Source organism: Drosophila erecta, unplaced genomic scaffold (genome assembly GCF_003286155.1).
Source record: "Drosophila erecta strain 14021-0224.00,06,07 unplaced genomic scaffold, DereRS2 tig00000021-arrow-pilon, whole genome shotgun sequence".
Classification (NCBI taxonomy): Eukaryota; Metazoa; Arthropoda; class Insecta; order Diptera; family Drosophilidae; genus Drosophila; species Drosophila erecta.
The window spans coordinates 18,985,653-19,006,291 of NW_020825198.1; the positions used below are offsets into that span (position 1 = coordinate 18,985,653).

Consider the following 20,639-nt stretch of genomic DNA (forward strand, 5'->3'; position numbering starts at 1 on the left):
ACACATCCACTTTACATACATTTTAAATAGGTTGTTGTAGCATACTTGAAGGCAAACTTGTTTAGTTAGTATCTCAACCCGTCAGATACTTTCGGGTCGGCTGATGCCCTAGTTATTTGGGCAAGTTCGGTCATTGTCATTCCCTTTTATCAGTTAAAAACCGCGGTTGCGGCTTCCATGCTTAAAAACAATAAAAGCTTTTCGCATTTTTTAAAAGAAGAGCATTTAAATGCTTATTAATCGGTTGGCACTCGAACAATGGAAAGCGGCGAGGTGAAAATATCTTTGGACGATTCCCCCAGCTCCGGGGAAAGTTTCGCCAGTACAACCAGTGGTCCATGTTGCGGTTCTGGCAGGGATTTGGATATTCAGGTGGATGAAAGAGATAAGGAAGGCGACCAGTTCCAATTGAGAGCCACCAATGAATTGCAAAAGTCCAATAAAACAAACAACAAATGTTCCAGCGATCTATCTACAGGGAATAGCTATGCTGCCAACAAAAATGTAGCTGAAGGTAAGAACCTAGTGCAAATGACTCTTTGGATTTTAGAAATTGGGAAAATACTCAAGAACTATTACCCATTGAATATGCATTATGTTTTAAATTATAAAGGGGGTCAAATGGCTTAATGTTATTCTGATCCCTTGTTGTAGGCCTAATGGATATAGCTTTGCTTTCGGCGAATGCGAATCAGTTGCGATTCCTGATCACTTATAACGACAAGGCTTCCACGTATATATACAGTATGATTATGGTGACACTTTCCCTGGTACTCCAGCTTTTAGTTGGCCTAATGCTGATCTTCAAAGTATGTAAGTAGCTCTTCAATTGTTCCGCTTACTAAAAGGAACTCTTCACAGAGACGTCTCAAGCGGTTCAGGAACCGAAGCTACGAAAGGACTAACGATCTGCTGGTAATGGGAGTTTTCATGATCACAGTGATCAACATTCTGCTGGCCGCATTCACCACAACGGATGGTGACATTCATTAGTGAAATTTATATTTTATATGTGTATATATTTTAATTGTATTTTATACAATATGCATAACAGAAAGAACTATGTGGTAATGCTACGGTTACATGGAGAGAACCGAAAACGGATGCCCGTTTAAATTGTTCCAGCGGTTCCCACGCATAAATGCACTTGACGTATCTGACGTACGATATCTCAGCTTGTGTGGGGGATATGTCGGGGGGAGGAGGAGTATCGGGGGAGCTCTTAGGCCGCATAATCCTTCTTGATGCACTTGGCAATGGTGGTCAGCTGCATGTTGGTGGTGCCCTCGTAGATGGCTCCGATCTTCACGTCACGGTAATACTTCTCCTGCGGGAAGTCGCGGGTGAAACCAACACCGCCCATCCAGTCGACGCACTTGATCGCCGCCCTCTGGGCCACCTCGGAAGCGTAGTACTTGGCCATGGCCGCCTCCTTCTGGAATGGCACTCCCTGCTCCTGCAGGCGAGCAGCATTGTAGGTCATCAGGCGGGCGGCTTCGATCTCCGTGGCCACTGTGGCGATCTGGTGCTGCATCGACTGGAAGTTGTAGATGGCATCTCCGAACTGCTTGCGCTCCAGCAGGTACGGAATGGTGGCGTCAAAGGTTCCCTGGGCCAGGCCCACCATCTGCGCAGCAATACCGATGCGACCCTCGTTCAGGAAGCCGGCGGCGTACTTGTAGCCATGGCCGAAGGTGCCCAGGATGTTCTCCTCGGGCACACGCACGTTGTCGAAGGTGAGCTGGCAGGTTCCAGAGGCACGGATGCCCAACTTGTCCTCCGGCTTGTTCACGATCAGTCCAGGGGTCTCACGGTCCACAATGAAGGTGGTGATGCCACGGTAGCCCTGCAAAGACAAGGGAAATCGTTATCTTGATGGACTTTTAACTCCTATTGACTTTTGAATCCTTTTTAGAACTCTATATCATGTATAACTTATGCAACATAAGAAAAATTGTATAGAGTACTTTCAATACTGACTTTAAGCAAATTCAGTGTGCTCGTTTTAGTTTGAAAACAATTACGTAATCAGATATAAATTCTTCGTTAAAATATAAATAAAGAAAACGTGTAAAATGAATATCAGGCAGTCCATTAATAAAGCTCTGAATTACGTATCCTCCAACGTAATATTAAGTAAAAAACACATTTACATATTTCAATATTTAACGATCTGCAATCAAGTGAACTTTGATCTAATAGCGATTAGATGGCAATCATTTGGAATAACATAAAGATTAGCAACGGAAAATATTTTGAAATCGTTTAGGGGCCTGCGAAAAAGTGAAAACGAAGCTAATGAGTATAATCGGAAAAATCTAATAAAATAAATATGTTGGAATAATTCGCTTTGGTTTTAAATGGTTTCAGAGATACAACACTGACTTATTGTCCCCCTTCATTTGATATGAATCTTCACTTACATCCTCTGGCTTGGCATTGGCGAAGATTAGGAAGACTCCGGCCACATCGGAGTTAGAGATCCACATCTTGGAGCCGTTGATTACGTAGTGGGAGCCGTCCTTCTTGGCGACGGTCTTCAGGGAGAAGGCATCGGATCCTGCTCCGGGTTCGGTCAGGGCGAAGCTGCCGGCATACTCCTGGGCCAGCTTAGGCAGGTACTTGGCCTTCTGCTCGGCGTTGCCGAACTTGATCATCAGCGAGTTGACCAGTGTGTTGTGAATGTCCACGAAGGCGGCCACGGCAGGATCGATTTTGGACAGCTCCTCCACCACGACGATGTTGGTCATGAAGTTGCAGCCACTGCCTCCCAGCTCGGTGTCGATCTCAATGCCCATCAGACCGTTCTCGAAAACCGCCTTCACCACCGAGGGATCGAATTTGTGCTCAAAGTCCATTTTCTTCACCAAGGGCTGGATCTGCTCCTGGGCCAGTTTTGCAACTGAAAGTTCAGAGGAAATGTCCACATTATATTAAACCTCTTAAATAAATAATAAATCATACCATAACTTTAGGATGTGCTTTGCACACATTACAAATTTAAGAGTAAACTTAGATCATAAGATACTTTTTAATTAAAAGTATTAATAGAGAATTAAATTTATTATATACTTAAGACAAAGAAGAATTCCTAGAGGCTTCATATCTATACCCTATTTATAAGTCATATACTAGTATATGTGTAGATATAGAATCTAACGATCTGTGGAGGAGCTTAATGTCAAAGTTTTCGCAAAAGCTTCTATAAACTTTTAACTGCACGTTTTCAAAAAAGTTAAATCTAAAGCTCTTTGCTTTTTATTCTTTTCTAATTCTTTTTCTTCTAAGGGGCGCGATGTTTGCTGTGCATCTCTTGTTTGTATAGGTTGCCGTATTTTTCTACACGCGTTTGTCTATCAGATGAAAAGTATTCGTGTGTGTGTTTTTATCACCAGATTCTCCGATCGCGTGGGGCTCTCTTTCTGTCTCTTTCGGCAGTTCTTCTATTCTCCCAGCGTATTTATTATTGATCTTTTTTAAGCATTTTTTCTTGTCATTGTTTTTCGGTTTGCTGCTTGGAAAGCCAGCAACTGGTACACACCCACAGAAGCTCCCACACCTCTGCTGCCTCGTTTTGCACACATTTGGAAATACTTTCTTCCGCTCACTTTCGTGGGAATTGCTTAAATGATTAACAACCTTTATATATTCATTTAGTTTTCCAACATATGGACAAGGGTCATTAGGATAATTTCTAGCAGATGTGTCGTGTCCCAATGGTAATGGTAAATTTTACATGTCCCTTTTGGATTTTGGCTTATAGTGGAAACAGAAAACTCAATTAAATCGTGTCATTTCTATAGCCTCGATGGTTTTGTTTTAAGGTTGGGATTGTTCATGGTTTTCAGTTTTGATGCGCAACTGTACTTGGTTTAAGGTAAAACTCTTTCAAGTAAATGTGTGTTTGCTATATCTACGTACCTTAAGTTTACTTAAGCAATCAGGCCCTGAATTATACATATTACGACAGATAATTTAATAAATAATATATGGATCATTCATCTCAAAGTATATGTGTTAACTGTAGCGAAGCCTATGATGTGTAGGTATTTTGAAAATATACAAAACCAGTTTGAGTTCATGCACTTAGCCACTTTGCATTCAGCTCAGATTACGCAACAGTCAGGCCATATAGACACATACTTTTCCACTTGGAATTATTTGTATATAACGCACATATGTACATACATGCGAGTATATGTATGTATGTACATAAGCATTGAAAGCCATATAGATTGAGACCAATTGAGTGATTGATAAGCGGGTCGAGGAAAAATGAATATGGAGGAAAACAAGGTGATAAGCGATAAAAAGGATGTAACCTTCCCAACTAGGAATTAGATGGTTGGCAGGAGGACGAGTCCTCCCAGGTAATTCAACTCTCTAGGGAAGGGCGCCCGACCAAGTGCCACGCCCCGGATTGTCCGGCGTGATCACTAGAACAGTGACCACAGGTGGGCAGGGGGCGTGGCACAGCCGCATTTATTGCTCTATCACAGGTGTAACGCTATTCGGTTGACGTTTAAAACCAGAACCGTACAGCTGACTGACCTGTGAAAACGTAGACAGGATATCTCAAGGACCCTTTATTCTGGACTATATAAAATTCCGCCCACACATACCACAGATATAAGGGAAAAGAGAGGATCGGGTTGATTTGTGGTTCGAACTCGCGATTTGGAAAATTTCTTTCTTTATATGCCGGCCGCTCAACGAGGAACACCACGGCCAACCGAGAAATATTCACGACGAAACTCGATTTTGAGCGGTGGAGGCGAGCAGAAGCTATTTTTAGAACACGTGTGTGTGTGAGCGAGGTAGGCGTGTGTGTGTGCCAGGCCCACCCCTTTTTGCTGGAGCCCACCAAAGTGAGTTTTCTCACATTAAAATTACTATTATCAATTATAAATATATTTTTAAAGAATTAATAAGGTGGGAGGAAAATTGTTCCATAAGAAAAAAAGCTTGTGATAAGGTTAGACCTTGAACTTGCCAAGCTGGCAGCTTTTCGGAAATTAAATATGCACTGTATAGGAATAAATATATACATATAGATAGTATTTCTTTAAACACATTTGACACAACGCGATTATTGATATATTTAATAAATCATAGGTAAATAAATATAAAATATTAGTTTTACTTAATTGTTCATTTATAAGTTCAAAAGCAAATACATTAATAGGTAGTATATATAATGTACATGTACATACTTACATACATATATACTATTTTAGCCAGTAAAAAACTTGTAAGTGTATACATATATAAATATATTGGTTAATATGTATGTATGTAAATTCATCGCTAAAGGAAAGTTTTCAGCTTTAAGTAATCGTATGATTTTGAAGAGCTAACCTAATTTTTTCAATACATAACCCAATTGCCACCCAAGGACCTCATAGGCCTGAATCTTTTACCATTTTGTATACCTTAAACTTTGTGTTATTAAATACCGAAATATGTTCACATTAAATAATTTTAGATAGATAACCACATTACCTTAACCAAGCTTAACTAAGACCCCCACGAGATCCTCATTTACCAAAAAAATGTCTATTACTCTAAAATTAACAACTTCATAGTAATAAGCATTACAAATTATATAATAATCGCAAGAAAACCCGATTTAATACCTCTTCACTGTCAGAAGTCCAAACTAATTAAAATTATAGTTATTTCAGTTAATTGTCATTTCACAACTCTGAAAGTGTACCTCTTGTAATATTCGATCGAACGCCATAAGGAAAATTAACAGCCCTGCCCACGGATACTTAGTTTTAGTTTCACTTCTGCTATCAAAATAAAAATGTGCTTATCTGGCAAGCGGCCTGCTCCGCGTTTCCCCCAACTAAATAAACTTTATCAGCAGAAAAAAGAACAAAACTCGAAAAATACGAATACATATAGTAGTGCAGCAAGCCTTCAGTTGGATAGTAATGGAAAAAATTAATAAATAAGAGCATCATTAATATGCGATGATTGGTGTTACGTAACAGGCACGTCCAACTAAACACCATAAAAATATCCAAAAATCCGACATGGACAAAAACACGCCTATCCAATTTGGGGATACAACTGGACTTACAGTACCACTATACTATGATCTATGTAGATCCAAGGGGATACTCACCAGTCTCCTTCATCATTTTCTCGTCATCAGTGAGGAAGGTGAGGGGTGGGGGGAGACCTGTTGCCGAGGACATCGCAGCATTTTGCTGACGTGCAGCGTTGGCCAGCTGAAAAGATAGCAAATAATGTAAAAAGAATTAGTTGCAGACATGTGTAGGTGTCGGTTCTGGGGGCGTGGCCAACTCACCATGCGCACGGGCAGTTTCTTCAGGCTGTTCATCATCTTGAATGAAGTGGGAGAATTAATTTAATCAAGAGACCAAACTGGACTTTTTTTGGATTTTTGTATCTGATCCCCAGAGGCACCACAACGTTAAAAGTTGGCTGCTCACACGCGACTGAATTTCCATTCTCCAGCAGCAAAGACGATCGCCAGAGCAGCTAGATTTTGAAAGAAGCTTTCTACCACTGAAGCCGAAACTCAACACACTTTGTTGGGTTGGGTAGCTGTTTGCTGTTATTATCGCATTGTTAACATTCGGAAAAAGGCTTTTAAAACGTATTTAGAGTGGTGGTTTGCTATAAGAAATAATTTTAATTATACTGTTTAACTGGAGTTACAAACTCAAATTTGACTTCAAAATCACGTTATAGAATATAATCCCATTTGCAATGATATCACTATTTATATCGTTTCAAAGCAATTCATACATGTCTTCTTAGGGAGTCAAGCCATCTAAGAATATATTTAAAATCTCATTAAAATTTTTATAAGGAAAAATTGAAATGTAACAGTGAAAACAAGTCAACGGGCTTAGCAAAGACATAATCCTTTAAAGTGTTGCGAAGCACATGCCTCGAATTTGACGTTTCACGACCTAGAGATGTCGGTGTCATCGATACTAATTGAATTAAACAATAATTGCAGCAGGTCATAAGAAAAATAGTTATTCATTTTAAAATTCCGTACCTAAAAAATTACGTATAAATGCAAATAAATGTGCTATTAAAACCGTTTGAAAACATCAAAACAAATGTCTTTTCAACGAAACAAACCCAACCGATAACAGCTTTAACTATCGTGACAAAATACCACCTCCAGCTCTGCCTGTTTGCCATCCCTAACCGCGACCCATCTGTCAAATTTCTTTCTTTTCGTTGATTTTTCGACGGTGAGTGCGTTTTCGTGATTAATTTCGTTTTTGGCCCGGCATCCCCACATATTATGCCCCATAAACAATGAAATCGAGCAGAGAAAACAACGCACGACTCGTTCGTGCAATTATTGTGAATTTCGGAGAGTCAGCCAATAAAGCAGTGCCCATTTCTTGTTTACAGCCCGCACAAGCAAGATGAAACAGAACCCGTTCGTGTCGTCGTCGCGCAGGAAGAACCGCAAGCGCCACTTCCAGGCACCTTCCCACATCCGCAGGCGCCTCATGTCCGCTCCCCTGTCCAAGGAGCTGCGCCAGAAGTACAATGTGCGTTCCATGCCCATCCGCCGCGACGATGAGGTCCAGGTGATCCGCGGCCACTTCAAGGGCAACCAGGTGGGCAAGGTGGTCCAAGCCTACCGCAAGAAGTTCGTCGTCTACGTCGAGAAGATCCAGCGCGAGAACGCCAACGGCACCAACGTCTACGTGGGCATCCACCCCAGCAAGGTGCTGATCGTCAAGCTGAAGCTCGACAAGGACCGCAAGGCCATCCTGGAGCGTCGCAGCAAGGGTCGCCTGGCCGCTCTCGGCAAGGACAAGGGCAAGTACACCGAGGAGACCGCCGCCCAGCCCATGGAGACCGCGTAAATCGCCGGCTAAAACTCTACTCTGGACAACTGGGACGTCGCTGTTTACTGTTTTTACCGTAACGCTTAGTGTAAAAAACAAAACATGAAAAAAATCGCGTGTGGAAACGGCGCCATTCTTTACAATAAAGAAAAGTTGATTTTCGCAAATGGATCTGTTGACGTTTTCCTTCAATGGACCAAGATTTAGACAAGTGTTTAGGAAATCCAACGTAGCTGGATAGCTTGTAATAGTTTAAAATTGGCCGATAATTATCAACTTCTCAACTTTCTTAATTTTTTATTATTTTATGGACCTCTAAAAGTTAAAGCCTTGAATTAACTTGCTGCACTCCCTTAAAATGGAATTTCAATTGAATTTTGACGCAAAGTTACGTGTAGTAAGATTGAATGCTTTCCAATCAATAGTCAAACGCTTGATTCAAGTTAAGCTCGTCAAATAAATAATAATGTTGGCCAATAATGACAGCTTTTATTATACGTGAGAGCTACGTATAGTATAGTACCCTCGCAGTGTATTCCTTCTCCATAATCTTGATAAGCATCAACAGCCAAGTCGCTCAAAGTTTCAAAGCTATTTCCTTTAACTTTCCCAATGGTCTTTCTCTCGTAGGAAATATATGTACAGACCGACTCTGAAAACTTCCATATAAATCGGATAATTAAAGAAACAACAATGTCGGTTTTCAGTATTTCTTGATCTTCGACAAATTAGACTTGTTTACGGATATCCTAATGGGTAGATTAGGATATTGGAAAAGAAACAAAAATTAAGTGTTTATTTCACGATTTTCTGTATCGTGGGAAAAGGCACATAGTTTACATATTATTATTAATTACCTTATAGTGGTGAATTTAGGATATATATGTTATTTATTTATCTCAGATTATTATCATAGATCGGCGATCTTTGTCGCGTGCTCATCTGAGCTGCGAGAAATACTTGTGTCACAGCACATGTTAAATTGGTAATTCAACACTTTGGCCATGAATTTTTGTTGGTTATAATAACGAGGTCGAAAAGCCTCGATAAAATATTTTGGTTTCTGTTCTTTGGCACTGGGAGCAATTCTTGATTGACTAAAATTGCTGGCGTCTACTGGACTCGTAGGGAGTGGGACGAGGATCCGCGCGAGACTTGGCCTTTGGCGGCTTCTTCTCCTCCTCGTAATCCTCGCCAAAGTGACGACGCTTCTCCTGCTCGATGAAAGCCTTTCGCTGGGCAGGAAACAACCCATTGGGCTCCCTCACTATGTTGGCCGTGGAGCAATAGACCTGAGGATCGTAATCGGGCACACGGTCGTCGTCGTCCCAGTTCTCTTCGGACTCGATCTTGGGGTGCCTGGTGTCTTCGTTGATAACAGAAGGCGCGCTGGTCTGATAGTGCACTATAATATTTCGATCCTCGCACGATTTGGTGTGTTGCTACGTATACAGAAGGTCGGGCTTTAATAGAATATACCTTCAAATTATACATGTATGTACTCACAAAGAACTGGGGCTCTGGTATCAAATGCGATTTATTAAATGGGCAAACCATTAGTTCCACCGTGTCCTTGTAGATCACACGGCATTTCAGAATGTGCTGCTGGAGCTTCTTGCGCAGCATTTTGTGCTCCTTGTTGTACGGGCAATAAACCATATCGGATTCGTCGTAGTTATCCATCATGAATAAGAATTCGTTCCTTAAAAATACCTTTAAGGTTTCAGATTTCTTTTAAAATGTATTCGTAAAAGACAGACAGTCCGGCAACGCTTTATTTACTTGTTTTATTATATCGATAATAAAATGCGATGCTTTTCTCTGTCTATCGATAAGCACAGATAAATTGCCCTGATATCATAGCTGGAAAATATTTATAAAATTTGTAAATTGGTTACTTGTATGCCACTTAGTAGCGAAACCACACAGCGACAAGATGGGCAAGGGCTTCAACAACTACATGTGCAAGAAATTCTTCCACCCTGCCTCCAGGGACAATCTCAAAAGGGTAAGTGGCGCCAGGCCCCTGATGAAATATGTTCTTTCCAAGTAAGATGCCTAAAACTATACGAATTACCTTCTGCAGGTCTGGATGGCGGAGCAGCAGGCGGAGGCTTACAAAAAGAAGCAGGAGGAGCTACGCAATCAGTATGAAAAAGAGCAGAATCTGCACGAGAACAAAGCGATGCTCAGCAAGGACAGCAAGGATAAACTGAGCGTAAATTTCATGTACGAGCCACCGCCAGGGGTGCGAAAGGAGCGCGAAAAGGATGACAACGAGCCGGAGTACAAGTTCGAGTGGCAGCGAAAGTACAATGCTCCTAGGGAGTCGTACTGCAAGGGCGACACTGAGATCAGGGACCAGCCCTTCGGAATCCAGGTGAGGAACGTGCGTTGTCTCAAGTGCCACAAGTGGGGCCACATCAACACGGACAAGGAATGCACCATGTACAGCATTTCTATGAGTGAGGCACGGAAACTGCACGCGGAAACTGAGGCTAGCGACATCATGGCCAAGAACGTGTTGGAGGAACAGATGAAGGAGGATGGACTAATGATGAAGCGATCGGCACAGGAGCTGCAGAGCATAAGGACAATACAACAGCAGCATCAACTGGTGCCCAGCGATGGCGAGGAGGAGGCCCACGCCAATAACCAAAATCCCGAACTCGTCTTTCTCAAATCGCTGTCCAAGAAGCAGAAGCTAAAACTTTTAAAAAAACTGGAGAAGATTGAACGAATGAAGCGCAAGGGAGAGGGCATCAAGAAATCCTCAAAAAAGAAATCAAAAAAGGATTGGCAAGAGAAAGATAGTAAGAAAAAGAAATCCAAGAAGGACAAGTCAAACAGAAAAGCCAAAAAGGGTTCAGTTAGCAATAGCTCAGACTCGTCGTTATCCTCGGACAGCAGCGACTCCGAAGACAATCACAGAAGCAATCACAGGGACGACAAGAGAAATGGTCATCAAAGATCTAAAGACTCGGATCATATCCACCAACGACGAAGCAATGAAAGTAGACATCGCAGAGATCGATCCCGCTCTAGAGATCGCTCGCGGTCCCTTAGCAGAGACCAAAGAAAGGAGAGGGAGCGCAGAGATCGGTCCAGGCGGTAGAATTAGTCTTGTAAAACCCACCAATAAATTTTTACCAATTTTTATCATCATATTTAATAAGCTAATTTAATTTATATTTCCTTTGCATCATAAAGTAGTATTTATTTTTTATGCGGCGATCTTTTTAGCTAGAAGTTTTAAAATCAATCATTCTTGTAGTTAGCTTTGCTATAATTATTTATTTTGACAGCGTGTGATATACATAGCTTAAAGAATTTATTGGGTATTATGTGGTGCTTCTAATTTGGTCTAAATCCGGGCGAGTTGTGCAGTTGTCGACGATCCGGCGGAGACGCAGAGCTCGGCGCCGTGGTTGCTGCCACCTTCCCTGGAAATGCTCTTCACGTGGATATGGCTCTTGAGCATCGCAGCCCGGAGGACAAGCATTCTGGTATGACGCTGGTACTGCTTGCCCATGATTAAAGCCCTCTCAAAGGTGCTGTTCCTTTGATCCGCCTCCTTCGCGTACAGGATTTTATTGTGCGAGTCAATGCGCGCCTGGATCTGTCCGTCCAATATCAACTGCATCACCTCGTTCTCCAGATCGCCCACCGACGAATTAAATGCCATGGCCATTTTGCGCATATCAGCTGACATATAGGGGCTAAAGTACTGGATTAGCGCGCGATTGCGTATCTTGGTGTACAGAGTGGTTACATGGGGCGCAATGTACATGTCGACCAGCAGGTTATCCCTGATCTCATCCAAAAGCGTCAGGCAGGAGGCGTATTTACTTTCGTAGAACTTGAAAATAATATCCCTGAGTTGGGGCTCCAGTTCCAAGAACAGTTTGAAGGATGTAGAGGCGATGACCAGGCGCTTAAGCTCTTGTCGATCGAAGGTGGCCAGGGCGCAAAGGCCACCATAGACCGCCACATTGCTGGTGGAGATCATTTCGGGAAAGTCACAGTGATCGAAGTTGGCATTGAGGAAATGCTTGGCGGCCACCTTATATTTCTTTTGCTGCAGTTCCGCCAGACCAGCTGCGCATTCAAGGCGAGTATGAACCTGGGCATTAGCCTCCTTGGAGCCTTCGGCGAAGTCCGGGGTGCTTTCCGCCTTGGATATGTAGCTCATCACATGGGCCCAATTCTGGAGATAAATTGATACCTTGATTACGTTGAGGCACATGTTGACCACATGCTTCCCACTAGTGCAGTAATCTCGGGCCCGAGAATAGCACTTCAGGGCATTGGTGAGGTCGCCACAACTGAGGTAATGGTCAGCCAGGTCATCGTGGCCCCTCCGGATGCTCTCTTTAATCGAATTGGACTTGTAGTTTTTCAAGTCCGAGTCTAGTTTCTCCAGCTTAAGAGCCGCCTTCTTCATCTTGGTGTCTACCCAAGCGGCATCGTAGGCGAAAGCATCCTTTTCGCCAGCGGGCTGAACCTGTCCTTGAGCCTGCGCCACAGGTTGGGCTGCGATATCCGGAAGGGGAGCAGCTGGCAGAGGACCGGGAGCTGCTGCTGCAGCCTGATCTCCAGCAGCATTTGCTGGCGGCGCGGGCGCGTTGCCAGCGTTTAGATCACTTAAGCGCTTGTGCAGCACCTGGTAGAGATTTACGTTGTAGGTGGTCTGCACGTAAGTGATGGCCATTTTCAGAGCCTCAACCGCTAAAACCGGGCAGACGTCCGCCACATAAATTAGTCGATGGAGTCGGACGATCCCGGCATATTGATTGGCGTACACTTCGAGATCAATGCTGGGATTCTCCACCACAATCTGCTGCTCCTCGTTGTTTTCATTGTCCTCGTTCGGCGGCGCGATGTCTACTTGCATCGGCTCCACGGCGTTCTTTTGTTGGATAAATAACCGATTTTTGCGGTTTATATGGCTTCAGATAATGCAATTTTGCTGAATAATTACCTGCATGAGTGGGGGCATCGGCAGCACGGGCATCCTGCTTTTATTTCCTACGAAAGTCCTGTGAAAATACACAAATTTCCGCTAAGTTTTTGTTTATTTGTCAATTAATTTTTCCGATTCGCAAATTATTTTGCATCGATAATCTAGAGGTGGACAATGTGAGCAACGCTTTTGGTCGATAAATGATAGCTGCATAGTAAAAAAGCATTTGTCAGACTAAACTACATACCTTTATATGTTTCTATCTCCGTGATGCAACATGATATTAATTATAAAATTATATATGCACTCAGAAATTATTAACAATGCACGGTGGTTTTAAGCGTCTGTGTGCACATGCTATAATGTGAATTCCAGTATCGATAACCTTTTAAATTCTGTGACTACGGACTCACTATCGTTATCAGACACTATTTTAGAAGAAGAAGCGCACCACGCATTAGTAAACTTTCAATTTCAATTGAAATTACTTAAATAAAGTAGTTAATATTAATATAGAAGTAAGGCAAGATGTCCAACATAACGGCGGCAGTTATAGCCAACCGCAACAAAAAGCATTTCCTGGGCGTTCCAGCTCCCTTGGGCTATGTGGCCGGCGTTGGTAGAGGGTGAGTGCCACCAAACATTCTTCTAGCGAAGCAAAACTCAATGCTAATAGTATCGTTTCTATTGTAGAGCCACGGGATTCACCACTCGGTCCGATATTGGTCCTGCCCGTGACGCCAACGATGTTTCCGATGACCGCCATGCTCCGCCGGCGACCAAACGTAAGAAAAAAGACGAAGAGGAGGAGGAGGACGAAGACTTGAACGACTCAAACTATGACGAGTTTAGTGGTTACAGCGGCTCCCTGTTCTCCAAGGATCCGTACGACAAGGATGACGAGGAGGCGGACGCTATCTATGATTCGATAGACAAGCGAATGGACGAGAAGCGGAAAGAGTATCGTGATCGGCGGCTGCGCGAGGATTTGGAGCGGTACCGCCAGGAGCGACCGAAAATCCAACAGCAGTTTAGTGACCTGAAACGCTCACTGGCCAGCGTCACATCGGAGGAGTGGTCCACAATTCCCGAAGTGGGCGATAGTCGCAACAGAAAGCAACGAAACGCAAGGGCCGAAAAGTTTACCCCCCTGCCGGACAGCTTGATATCCAGAAACCTTGGCGGCGAGTCGACCTCTACCTTAGATCCGTCCTCGGGCCTGGCTTCTATGGTGCCCGGCGTAGCCACTCCTGGCATGCTAACACCTACGGGAGATCTTGATCTTCGAAAGATTGGTCAGGCCCGCAACACTCTTATGAACGTCAAGTTGTCACAGGTTTCCGATTCCGTGACAGGACAAACTGTGGTGGATCCCAAGGGCTATCTCACCGACCTGCAAAGTATGATTCCCACTTACGGTGGTGACATAAATGACATCAAGAAGGCACGTTTGTTGCTTAAGAGTGTAAGGGAAACGAATCCTAACCATCCACCCGCTTGGATTGCCTCCGCCCGTTTGGAAGAGGTTACTGGCAAGGTCCAGATGGCCAGGAATCTGATTATGAGGGGCTGCGAAATGAACATCCAATCTGAGGATCTCTGGCTGGAGGCAGCTCGCCTTCAGCCGCCAGATACAGCAAAAGCGGTGATAGCGCAAGCGGCTCGTCATATTCCTACCTCGGTTAGGATTTGGATTAAAGCAGCTGATCTGGAAACGGAGACTAAAGCCAAGCGTAGAGTTTTTAGAAAAGCTCTAGAACATATCCCAAATTCAGTTCGCTTGTGGAAAGCGGCTGTGGAACTTGAGAATCCCGATGATGCACGTATCTTACTCTCTCGCGCCGTGGAGTGCTGCAACACCAGTGTGGAACTTTGGTTGGCTCTCGCCCGCTTGGAAACCTATGAGAACGCCCGAAAGGTCCTAAACAAGGCTCGGGAGAATATTCCGACAGATCGCCAGATTTGGACCACAGCTGCGAAGTTGGAGGAGGCCAATGGTAATATTCACATGGTGGAAAAGATCATTGATCGATCATTGACCTCGTTGACCGTCAACGGTGTGGAGATCAACCGTGATCACTGGTTCCAGGAGGCCATCGAGGCGGAAAAATCAGGAGCTGTCAACTGTTGCCAATCCATTGTTAAGGCTGTGATTGGAATAGGAGTGGAGGAGGAGGATCGCAAGCAGACTTGGATTGATGATGCTGAATTTGTAAGTGCTTAAAAACACATAACATTTTTGAAATTAAATAACCGAAATCTCTTTTCCCTCTTTCAGTGCGCAAAGGAAAATGCTTTTGAATGCGCTCGCGCTGTATATGCTCATGCCCTGCAAATATTCCCCTCAAAGAAAAGCATCTGGTTGCGAGCCGCTTACTTTGAAAAAAACCATGGCACCCGCGAATCTTTGGAGGCTTTGTTGCAGAGAGCCGTTGCTCATTGTCCGAAATCGGAGATTCTTTGGCTGATGGGGGCCAAATCCAAATGGATGGCTGGAGACGTTCCAGCCGCCAGAGGTATTTTGTCTTTGGCCTTCCAGGCCAATCCCAATTCCGAAGACATCTGGTTGGCTGCCGTTAAGTTGGAATCAGAGAATTCTGAGTATGAGCGTGCGAGACGCTTGTTAGCCAAAGCTAGAGGATCTGCACCGACGCCAAGGGTGATGATGAAATCTGCTCGTCTGGAATGGGCTTTGGAAAAGTTCGATGAAGCCCTGCGGTTACTGGAGGAGGCGGTGGAAGTGTTTCCAGATTTCCCCAAACTGTGGATGATGAAGGGTCAGATTGAGGAGCAGCAGAGACGGACAGATGATGCGGCTGCCACCTATACTCAGGGCTTGAAGAAGTGTCCTACATCCATCCCACTGTGGATTCTTTCCGCCAATCTAGAAGAACGCAAAGGAGTGCTAACGAAGGCTCGATCCATTCTGGAACGAGGTCGTTTGCGCAACCCCAAGGTGGCTGTTCTCTGGCTAGAGGCCATCAGGGTGGAGCTGCGTGCGGGTCTTAAGGAGATTGCCAGCACAATGATGGCCAGAGCTCTGCAGGAATGTCCCAATGCTGGTGAGCTATGGGCGGAGGCTATCTTCATGGAAACCAAGCCCCAGCGAAAGACCAAGTCTGTTGATGCTCTAAAGAAATGCGAGCATGACCCACATGTGCTGCTAGCCGTATCGAAACTGTTCTGGTCTGAGCACAAGTTCTCCAAGTGCAGGGATTGGTTCAATCGAACGGTAAGTAATTTAAACTAACTATGAAATTAAATAGAAGCCAATATTTTCGGAGCTAATCATTTGTTTATTTCAGGTCAAGATCGATCCAGACCTGGGTGATGCTTGGGCGTATTTCTACAAGTTCGAATTGCTCCACGGCACGGAGTCGCAGCAGCAGGAGGTTCTCGATCGGTGCATTTCTGCAGAACCCACGCACGGCGAGTCCTGGTGTCGGGTTAGCAAGAACATCCAGAACTGGCAGTTTAAGACACCGGAGGTACTGCGTGCCGTTGTCCGGGAGCTATCCATACCCATCTAAGTTTTAAGTTTTAAGTTTTTAAAGATTAAACGTGTGCAGCCTAGCGCTGCATTTCTCTATAACCTTTAATTATGCGATAAACTTGTTTGAAGTATTTAAAGATAAACTCTAAAAGGAACAAGCCAAAACTGACGGCAGCTCCACATCCAAAGATCCCCAAAGCGTACCGGCATTCTGTAATGCCTATGGAGACAAAGCCGCCTACTCCACCCTCGCATTTGGGCTTCTGAGGAATCCACTTCCGCTCCTCGCGATTCACCAAGCTCACTTCTCGCTGCCAGCGTAATCTGTTGGTTAAAAAGTATTTTATGTTTTTTTTTTCTTTTTCGAACAAGTTATTCAAGTGCAAATAAGATGCGTAACGGCCATACATTGGTTTTGCACTATGCAGCCACTTTTTTGGTGGCGGCAGTAATTGCAGTAATAAATAGAATTCACTTGCTTGTGTGAGTGAAAACAGTAAACAAAAAAGTTGTGCTAACGGTCCGAAATCAATTTTGATCTAAGAAACGAATTTGATTAATGGTTTGGTCAATTTCGTTGTAATATGAGCTAAATATTATTTAAAATTGATGCCGTGACTATTATATTTTTTTAAGAAGTTGTTTTAATATTCTTTAGTTAAAATCGCCGCTCGAATTAGCTACCGTTTACATATAAATATTTTTATTCTTAATTATCTGTAATATATGTATTTTTTGGTACCCAGGGAACACCACGGGGAGGACATTACAATTGTAATGAAGTCGTATATTTATATGACCTTCGAGTCGACTTGAAATAATAAATGTTAAACATAAAATATTTCCATGTTTATGTATGTATGTATGTATGCATGTATTTATGTATGTATGTATGTATGTGTTTAGTGTATGTGTTACTTGCACAAAGTAGTAAAAATTGTCTTAATTAAAGCCTGAAGAATGTTTAACTTACTGTCGGAACACATAGTTATTGCCGCTTTTAATATTTTCTGAGGGAAAATATTTTCTAGTAGCCCTATAATTCCCAACTAGTTCTAGCGAAGACTGTAAGGCATGTCTTCTAATTTAGAGTCACAAAATAGTAACCTCTCTTACAGGCAGTGAGTGTAGTGTATGTACCGGTGTATGTAGGTATGTATGTTTGTATTTATGTATGAATCTATGCATGAATCTATGTATGTATGTATGTATGTATGTATGTATGTATGTATGTATGTATGTATGTATGTATGTATGTATGTATGTATGTATGTATGTATGTATGTATGTATGTATGTATGTATGTATGTATGTATGTATGTATGTATGTGTGTATGTATGTATATGTGTATGTATGTATGTATGTATGTATGTATGTATGTATGTATGTATGTATGTATGTATGTATGTATGTATGTATGTATGTATGTATGTATGTATGTATGTATGTATGTGTGTATGTATGTATGTGTGTATGTATGTGTGTATGTAGTGTACGTGTTACTTGCACAAAGTTGTAAAAATTGTCTTAATTAAAGCCTGAAGAATGTTTAACTTACTGTCGGAACACATAGTTATTGCCGCTTTTAATATTTGCTCTCTCTATCTCTGGCTCTTGAACAAAAATTCGAGAGAGCCTGGAGCCTGCTCTAGTGCCAGCCCGAAAAAATCGTGTCCAAAAAAATCGTATGGCGTTACGCATCTAATTATTCTAGTGTCTTTGGTTAAACGTTTAAATTACTATGGGACTTTTAGTATAAAAATTAATAAATTACCTATTTTTAAAAGTAAAAGTTAATTGGAAAGCGAAACGATTTTGGCATTATAAATATGCTTACTGTCTTCGAATGAGCTCCTTGTAAGGAAAGTTTTTCCTCGTTGGAATAGCAAGCATGGGCAGCTGGAATGGCTCCAGTTCCATTAATCCGCACTTTTCCGGCTCACTGAAAGTGTCGCTGACGATTTGGTAACCTGCCTGGAGTTCAACTTGATATGCAAATAAGCCGGTTCGCATTTTTTCCATTCCTAGTAACGGTCGCATATAGATATTTTCACCTTTGGAGGCTATCTTCTTGTGGTAAAGATTCTTGGTTACGGGATCTGTGGACTCAGTGAAGTATATTTTATTATATTGAGTATCCTGAACCCCGATTTCCAGAGGCGATTGTCCCAGATCAGACAATGACTGGATAGCATCCGATGGACTTTGCAGCAGAGCCACAATATTAGCCGAAAACGAGGTAAACAAAAAGAGAGCTGCAACAAATGTGGTAAAGACAATGATCCTCGCCGATCGGTTCCGCACCTCCACGTAGAATCCCTGCTGGCACATGGCACCCCAAACAAAATTAAGTGTATCCATGTAGGACATGTCGTGGTTGTGGGGTGAAAAGAACAGTTCCAGAACCAAAACCACGGTCGTGATGATCAGGAGCATCAAAATCGAAACCCACACATCGTTCTCAAAGGGCATTGCAAATATATTGGCCACAGCCGAAAGAGGTGGCTGTCGAAACATAATCCCAGCTCTCACTCGATAAGTCTCAGCCACAAAATCGACCAATGCGATTCGATCCAATCTCATGAAGATCGCCAGCTGGGCCAAGTCTAGTTCGTACCGTTGAAAACGTCCCATGAGACCATCGAATGATCCATTCGGTTGTCGCCATCCATAGTTCACGGTTTGATAGGTATTGTAGCTGCAACAGAATGTGTTCGACCCATATAATCTTCTTAATATAATAAAACAAATAAAAATAGGAGAAGAGAAGAAATCTCACTAACCTCATATTCAATCTGTTGGCCAACTCCAGCATCAAGCGATGATTAATCTTCGATATAGTGTCAATATGCCTTAGTGACAAATCTTCAATATTAGTGAATAGATCCGGAAAGGCAATTACAATGGCCGAGTTGAATACTATGCCCTCTAGATCCTGCCTATAAGATATGGCCGAACCAAAGTGCTGCAAGGCATGAATGACGTGGCGGGAATTTCGAATGCTATGTCCCACCAATGTTTTCTTCAAGGGCTTCCAAGCAGCTACCTTGTACAGATCGATCAAGCTGGAAGAGAAGTTGCCATCGTTTTCACAGTGAAGGACCCGCAACTCACTGTCGGGGGGAATAAATATTTCCGGATCCTCTAGTAAATCGATATCGCCTGGCTCATCGGTCAAGAGCAACCAGAACCGGTTGGTAGTGAAGTAATTATGTTCCGATGCCGCAGACCAGCGGAGTAGATTTAATGCGCACTCGCTGCTGAACTCCAGCAGCAGGATACCCACTTTGTAGGGCAACGTGGGCAGCAGGAAGGACGTCTCCCAGTGGGTGGAGTTGTTGGCGCGGAAACTCTTGGGCGGTGGAGCGTCCTTATGTTCATCCAGGGCATCGACATGCTGCAGGTCCCTCAGAGAGGTCTCCGTACTGACCTGCACATAGAAATTGTTGAGGTTGAAGTGCTGCCAAAGCGTCCAAAGGCGAAAATCTGCTAAAGGGGAAACGACGAGCACAGAGAAAACAAATTTGTGGAGTTCAAAGATTTGCAGCATTCGATTAAAATTCGATTAAAAAGTATGTATTATATGGAATAATGGTGTAAGGAAAGTTAGAACAGTTAACAAAGACCATATTGGGAATACTAAATTGGGATGTTAGAAATCTATACTCATTTATAGGGTTGTCTAGAAGTATGCAACGGTATATCTGTTGTAAAAATTGTATCTTTGACGGAAGTAGCGTGGCTTAAATGAGCTGAGTCTAGTTTAAGATAACAGGGATTAAGTAAAATTAGGCCTATGTTAAATCCAAAAGCAAGATTGGTATTTAAGATATCCCTAAAGATTATAGCATTTCCTTGGCCCATTTTTGTCTGTGTACTTTTGGGTCATAAATTTGTCCCCAGCAGCACATTGCATGCAGAGGGTTAATTCACCAATGTCCGTGTGACAAACGACCAGCATCAGGCTGTGAACGCCGTGGTGGCGATAGTAAGCGACTAGCATATCCGGCAACTGATTGCCCCACCGTGTTTTCGGGTCCGGATCCTGCCGGGAATTTTCGCTCCGCCAGCTGCCAGCGACACGTGGTGTCCCACTGACGAGCAGGAAAAATATCAGAGGGAGCCAGCGCGCGACTTGAACTTTCATCACTGTGAGTATTAACGAGTTGCTGTCTTTTCGCTTTTGCATTTTTCCGACGCGCTTTTTCAGGGATTTGAGACCCTGGCTTTTATAGGCAAAAGGACATTCGCCAGTAATTGCATTCAGGAATTGCATTAAAATTATGCATTGATTACACTCCGCTGCACTTCCTTTCCGTCCGCGTT

General features: G+C 43.1%; 8 protein-coding genes across 9 annotated transcripts; 4 read left to right on the forward strand and 4 right to left on the reverse strand.

Moving 5' to 3' along the window:
• Positions 1 to 219: 219 nt before the first annotated feature.
• Positions 220 to 1,002, forward strand: LOC6545090 (ninjurin-1). The gene is made up of 3 exons (XM_001973240.3): positions 220 to 514; positions 655 to 809; positions 862 to 1,002. Exons 1-3 carry the CDS (start codon positions 259 to 261, stop codon positions 991 to 993), a joined length of 543 nt encoding a protein of 180 aa, XP_001973276.1. The 5' UTR covers positions 220 to 258; the 3' UTR covers positions 994 to 1,002.
• LOC6545091 (short/branched chain specific acyl-CoA dehydrogenase, mitochondrial) lies at positions 999 to 6,506 on the reverse strand. The gene is made up of 4 exons (XM_001973241.3): positions 6,320 to 6,506; positions 6,134 to 6,239; positions 2,424 to 2,902; positions 999 to 1,846 (listed from the first exon to the last, which is right to left on the reverse strand). Exons 1-4 carry the CDS (start codon positions 6,353 to 6,355, stop codon positions 1,223 to 1,225), a joined length of 1,245 nt encoding a protein of 414 aa, XP_001973277.1. The 5' UTR covers positions 6,356 to 6,506; the 3' UTR covers positions 999 to 1,222.
• A 632-nt stretch (positions 6,507 to 7,138) lies between these two features.
• Positions 7,139 to 8,027, forward strand: LOC6545094 (60S ribosomal protein L26). The gene is made up of 2 exons (XM_001973242.3): positions 7,139 to 7,244; positions 7,411 to 8,027. Exon 2 carries the CDS (start codon positions 7,425 to 7,427, stop codon positions 7,872 to 7,874), a length of 450 nt encoding a protein of 149 aa, XP_001973278.1. The 5' UTR covers positions 7,139 to 7,244; positions 7,411 to 7,424; the 3' UTR covers positions 7,875 to 8,027.
• A 700-nt stretch (positions 8,028 to 8,727) lies between these two features.
• On the reverse strand, positions 8,728 to 9,633 carry LOC6544987 (gametocyte-specific factor 1 homolog). Its single transcript, XM_001973243.3, has 2 exons — positions 9,363 to 9,633; positions 8,728 to 9,298 (listed from the first exon to the last, which is right to left on the reverse strand). The coding sequence occupies exons 1-2, from the start codon at positions 9,540 to 9,542 to the stop codon at positions 8,954 to 8,956; spliced, it is 525 nt and encodes a 174-aa protein (XP_001973279.2). The 5' UTR covers positions 9,543 to 9,633; the 3' UTR covers positions 8,728 to 8,953.
• Positions 9,634 to 9,655: 22 nt separating this feature from the next.
• On the forward strand, positions 9,656 to 11,023 carry LOC6544988 (corepressor interacting with RBPJ 1). Its single transcript, XM_001973244.3, has 2 exons — positions 9,656 to 9,864; positions 9,943 to 11,023. The coding sequence occupies exons 1-2, from the start codon at positions 9,793 to 9,795 to the stop codon at positions 10,969 to 10,971; spliced, it is 1,101 nt and encodes a 366-aa protein (XP_001973280.1). The 5' UTR covers positions 9,656 to 9,792; the 3' UTR covers positions 10,972 to 11,023.
• A 29-nt stretch (positions 11,024 to 11,052) lies between these two features.
• LOC6544989 (COP9 signalosome complex subunit 1b) lies at positions 11,053 to 13,008 on the reverse strand. The gene is made up of 2 exons (XM_001973245.3): positions 12,838 to 13,008; positions 11,053 to 12,765 (listed from the first exon to the last, which is right to left on the reverse strand). The coding sequence occupies exons 1-2, from the start codon at positions 12,868 to 12,870 to the stop codon at positions 11,221 to 11,223; spliced, it is 1,578 nt and encodes a 525-aa protein (XP_001973281.1). The 5' UTR covers positions 12,871 to 13,008; the 3' UTR covers positions 11,053 to 11,220.
• Positions 13,009 to 13,212: 204 nt separating this feature from the next.
• On the forward strand, positions 13,213 to 16,702 carry LOC6544990 (pre-mRNA-processing factor 6). The gene is made up of 4 exons (XM_001973246.3): positions 13,213 to 13,445; positions 13,513 to 15,031; positions 15,098 to 16,051; positions 16,125 to 16,702. Exons 1-4 carry the CDS (start codon positions 13,348 to 13,350, stop codon positions 16,347 to 16,349), a joined length of 2,796 nt encoding a protein of 931 aa, XP_001973282.1. The 5' UTR covers positions 13,213 to 13,347; the 3' UTR covers positions 16,350 to 16,702.
• Positions 16,375 to 20,503, reverse strand: LOC6544991. Of its 2 annotated transcripts, none has more exons than XM_026977933.1 (4): positions 20,247 to 20,503; positions 19,097 to 19,799; positions 18,151 to 19,011; positions 16,375 to 16,636 (listed from the first exon to the last, which is right to left on the reverse strand). In XM_026977933.1, exons 1-4 carry the CDS (start codon positions 20,500 to 20,502, stop codon positions 16,390 to 16,392), a joined length of 2,067 nt encoding a protein of 688 aa, XP_026833734.1. In that variant the 5' UTR covers position 20,503; the 3' UTR covers positions 16,375 to 16,389. The 2 variants fall into 2 exon arrangements, with proteins under 2 accessions (XP_026833734.1, XP_001973283.3); XM_001973247.3 differs by having other exon boundaries at positions 19,097 to 19,802.
• Positions 20,504 to 20,639: the final 136 nt, after the last annotated feature.

What these genes read in the sequence shown, in the direction of transcription:
- LOC6544988 (XM_001973244.3), top strand. Translation starts at nt 9,793, where the DNA reads ATGGGCAAGGGCTTCAACAACTACATGTGCAAGAAATTCTTCCACCCT. An exon ending in CCAGGGACAATCTCAAAAGG is followed by an intron (nt 9,865 to 9,942) that starts GTAAGTGGCGCC and finishes TACCTTCTGCAG; the next exon opens with GTCTGGATGGCGGAGCAGCA.
- LOC6545091 (XM_001973241.3), bottom strand. Translation starts at nt 6,355, where the DNA reads ATGATGAACAGCCTGAAGAAACTGCCCGTGCGCATG. An exon ending in AGAAACTGCCCGTGCGCATG is followed by an intron (nt 6,240 to 6,319) that starts GTGAGTTGGCCA and finishes CTATCTTTTCAG; the next exon opens with CTGGCCAACGCTGCACGTCA. An exon ending in GAAAATGATGAAGGAGACTG is followed by an intron (nt 2,903 to 6,133) that starts GTGAGTATCCCC and finishes CTGAACTTTCAG; the next exon opens with TTGCAAAACTGGCCCAGGAG.
- LOC6544991 (XM_001973247.3), bottom strand. Translation starts at nt 20,502, where the DNA reads ATGCAAAAGCGAAAAGACAGCAACTCGTTAATACTCACAGTGATGAAA. An exon ending in GCCAACAGATTGAATATGAG is followed by an intron (nt 19,012 to 19,096) that starts GTTAGTGAGATT and finishes ATTCTGTTGCAG; the next exon opens with CTACAATACCTATCAAACCG. An exon ending in AAGGAGCTCATTCGAAGACA is followed by an intron (nt 16,637 to 18,150) that starts GTAAGCATATTT and finishes TTTAACCAACAG; the next exon opens with ATTACGCTGGCAGCGAGAAG.
- LOC6544989 (XM_001973245.3), bottom strand. Translation starts at nt 12,870, where the DNA reads ATGCCCGTGCTGCCGATGCCCCCACTCATGCAG. An exon ending in CGATGCCCCCACTCATGCAG is followed by an intron (nt 12,766 to 12,837) that starts GTAATTATTCAG and finishes ATCCAACAAAAG; the next exon opens with AACGCCGTGGAGCCGATGCA.
- LOC6545094 (XM_001973242.3), top strand. Translation starts at nt 7,425, where the DNA reads ATGAAACAGAACCCGTTCGTGTCGTCGTCGCGCAGGAAGAACCGCAAG.
- LOC6545090 (XM_001973240.3), top strand. Translation starts at nt 259, where the DNA reads ATGGAAAGCGGCGAGGTGAAAATATCTTTGGACGATTCCCCCAGCTCC. An exon ending in CAACAAAAATGTAGCTGAAG is followed by an intron (nt 515 to 654) that starts GTAAGAACCTAG and finishes CCCTTGTTGTAG; the next exon opens with GCCTAATGGATATAGCTTTG. An exon ending in GCCTAATGCTGATCTTCAAA is followed by an intron (nt 810 to 861) that starts GTATGTAAGTAG and finishes AACTCTTCACAG; the next exon opens with AGACGTCTCAAGCGGTTCAG.
- LOC6544987 (XM_001973243.3), bottom strand. Translation starts at nt 9,542, where the DNA reads ATGATGGATAACTACGACGAATCCGATATGGTTTATTGCCCGTACAAC. An exon ending in TACCAGAGCCCCAGTTCTTT is followed by an intron (nt 9,299 to 9,362) that starts GTGAGTACATAC and finishes CTGTATACGTAG; the next exon opens with CAACACACCAAATCGTGCGA.
- LOC6544990 (XM_001973246.3), top strand. Translation starts at nt 13,348, where the DNA reads ATGTCCAACATAACGGCGGCAGTTATAGCCAACCGCAACAAAAAGCAT. An exon ending in GGATTGATGATGCTGAATTT is followed by an intron (nt 15,032 to 15,097) that starts GTAAGTGCTTAA and finishes TCCCTCTTTCAG; the next exon opens with TGCGCAAAGGAAAATGCTTT. An exon ending in GGGATTGGTTCAATCGAACG is followed by an intron (nt 16,052 to 16,124) that starts GTAAGTAATTTA and finishes TGTTTATTTCAG; the next exon opens with GTCAAGATCGATCCAGACCT.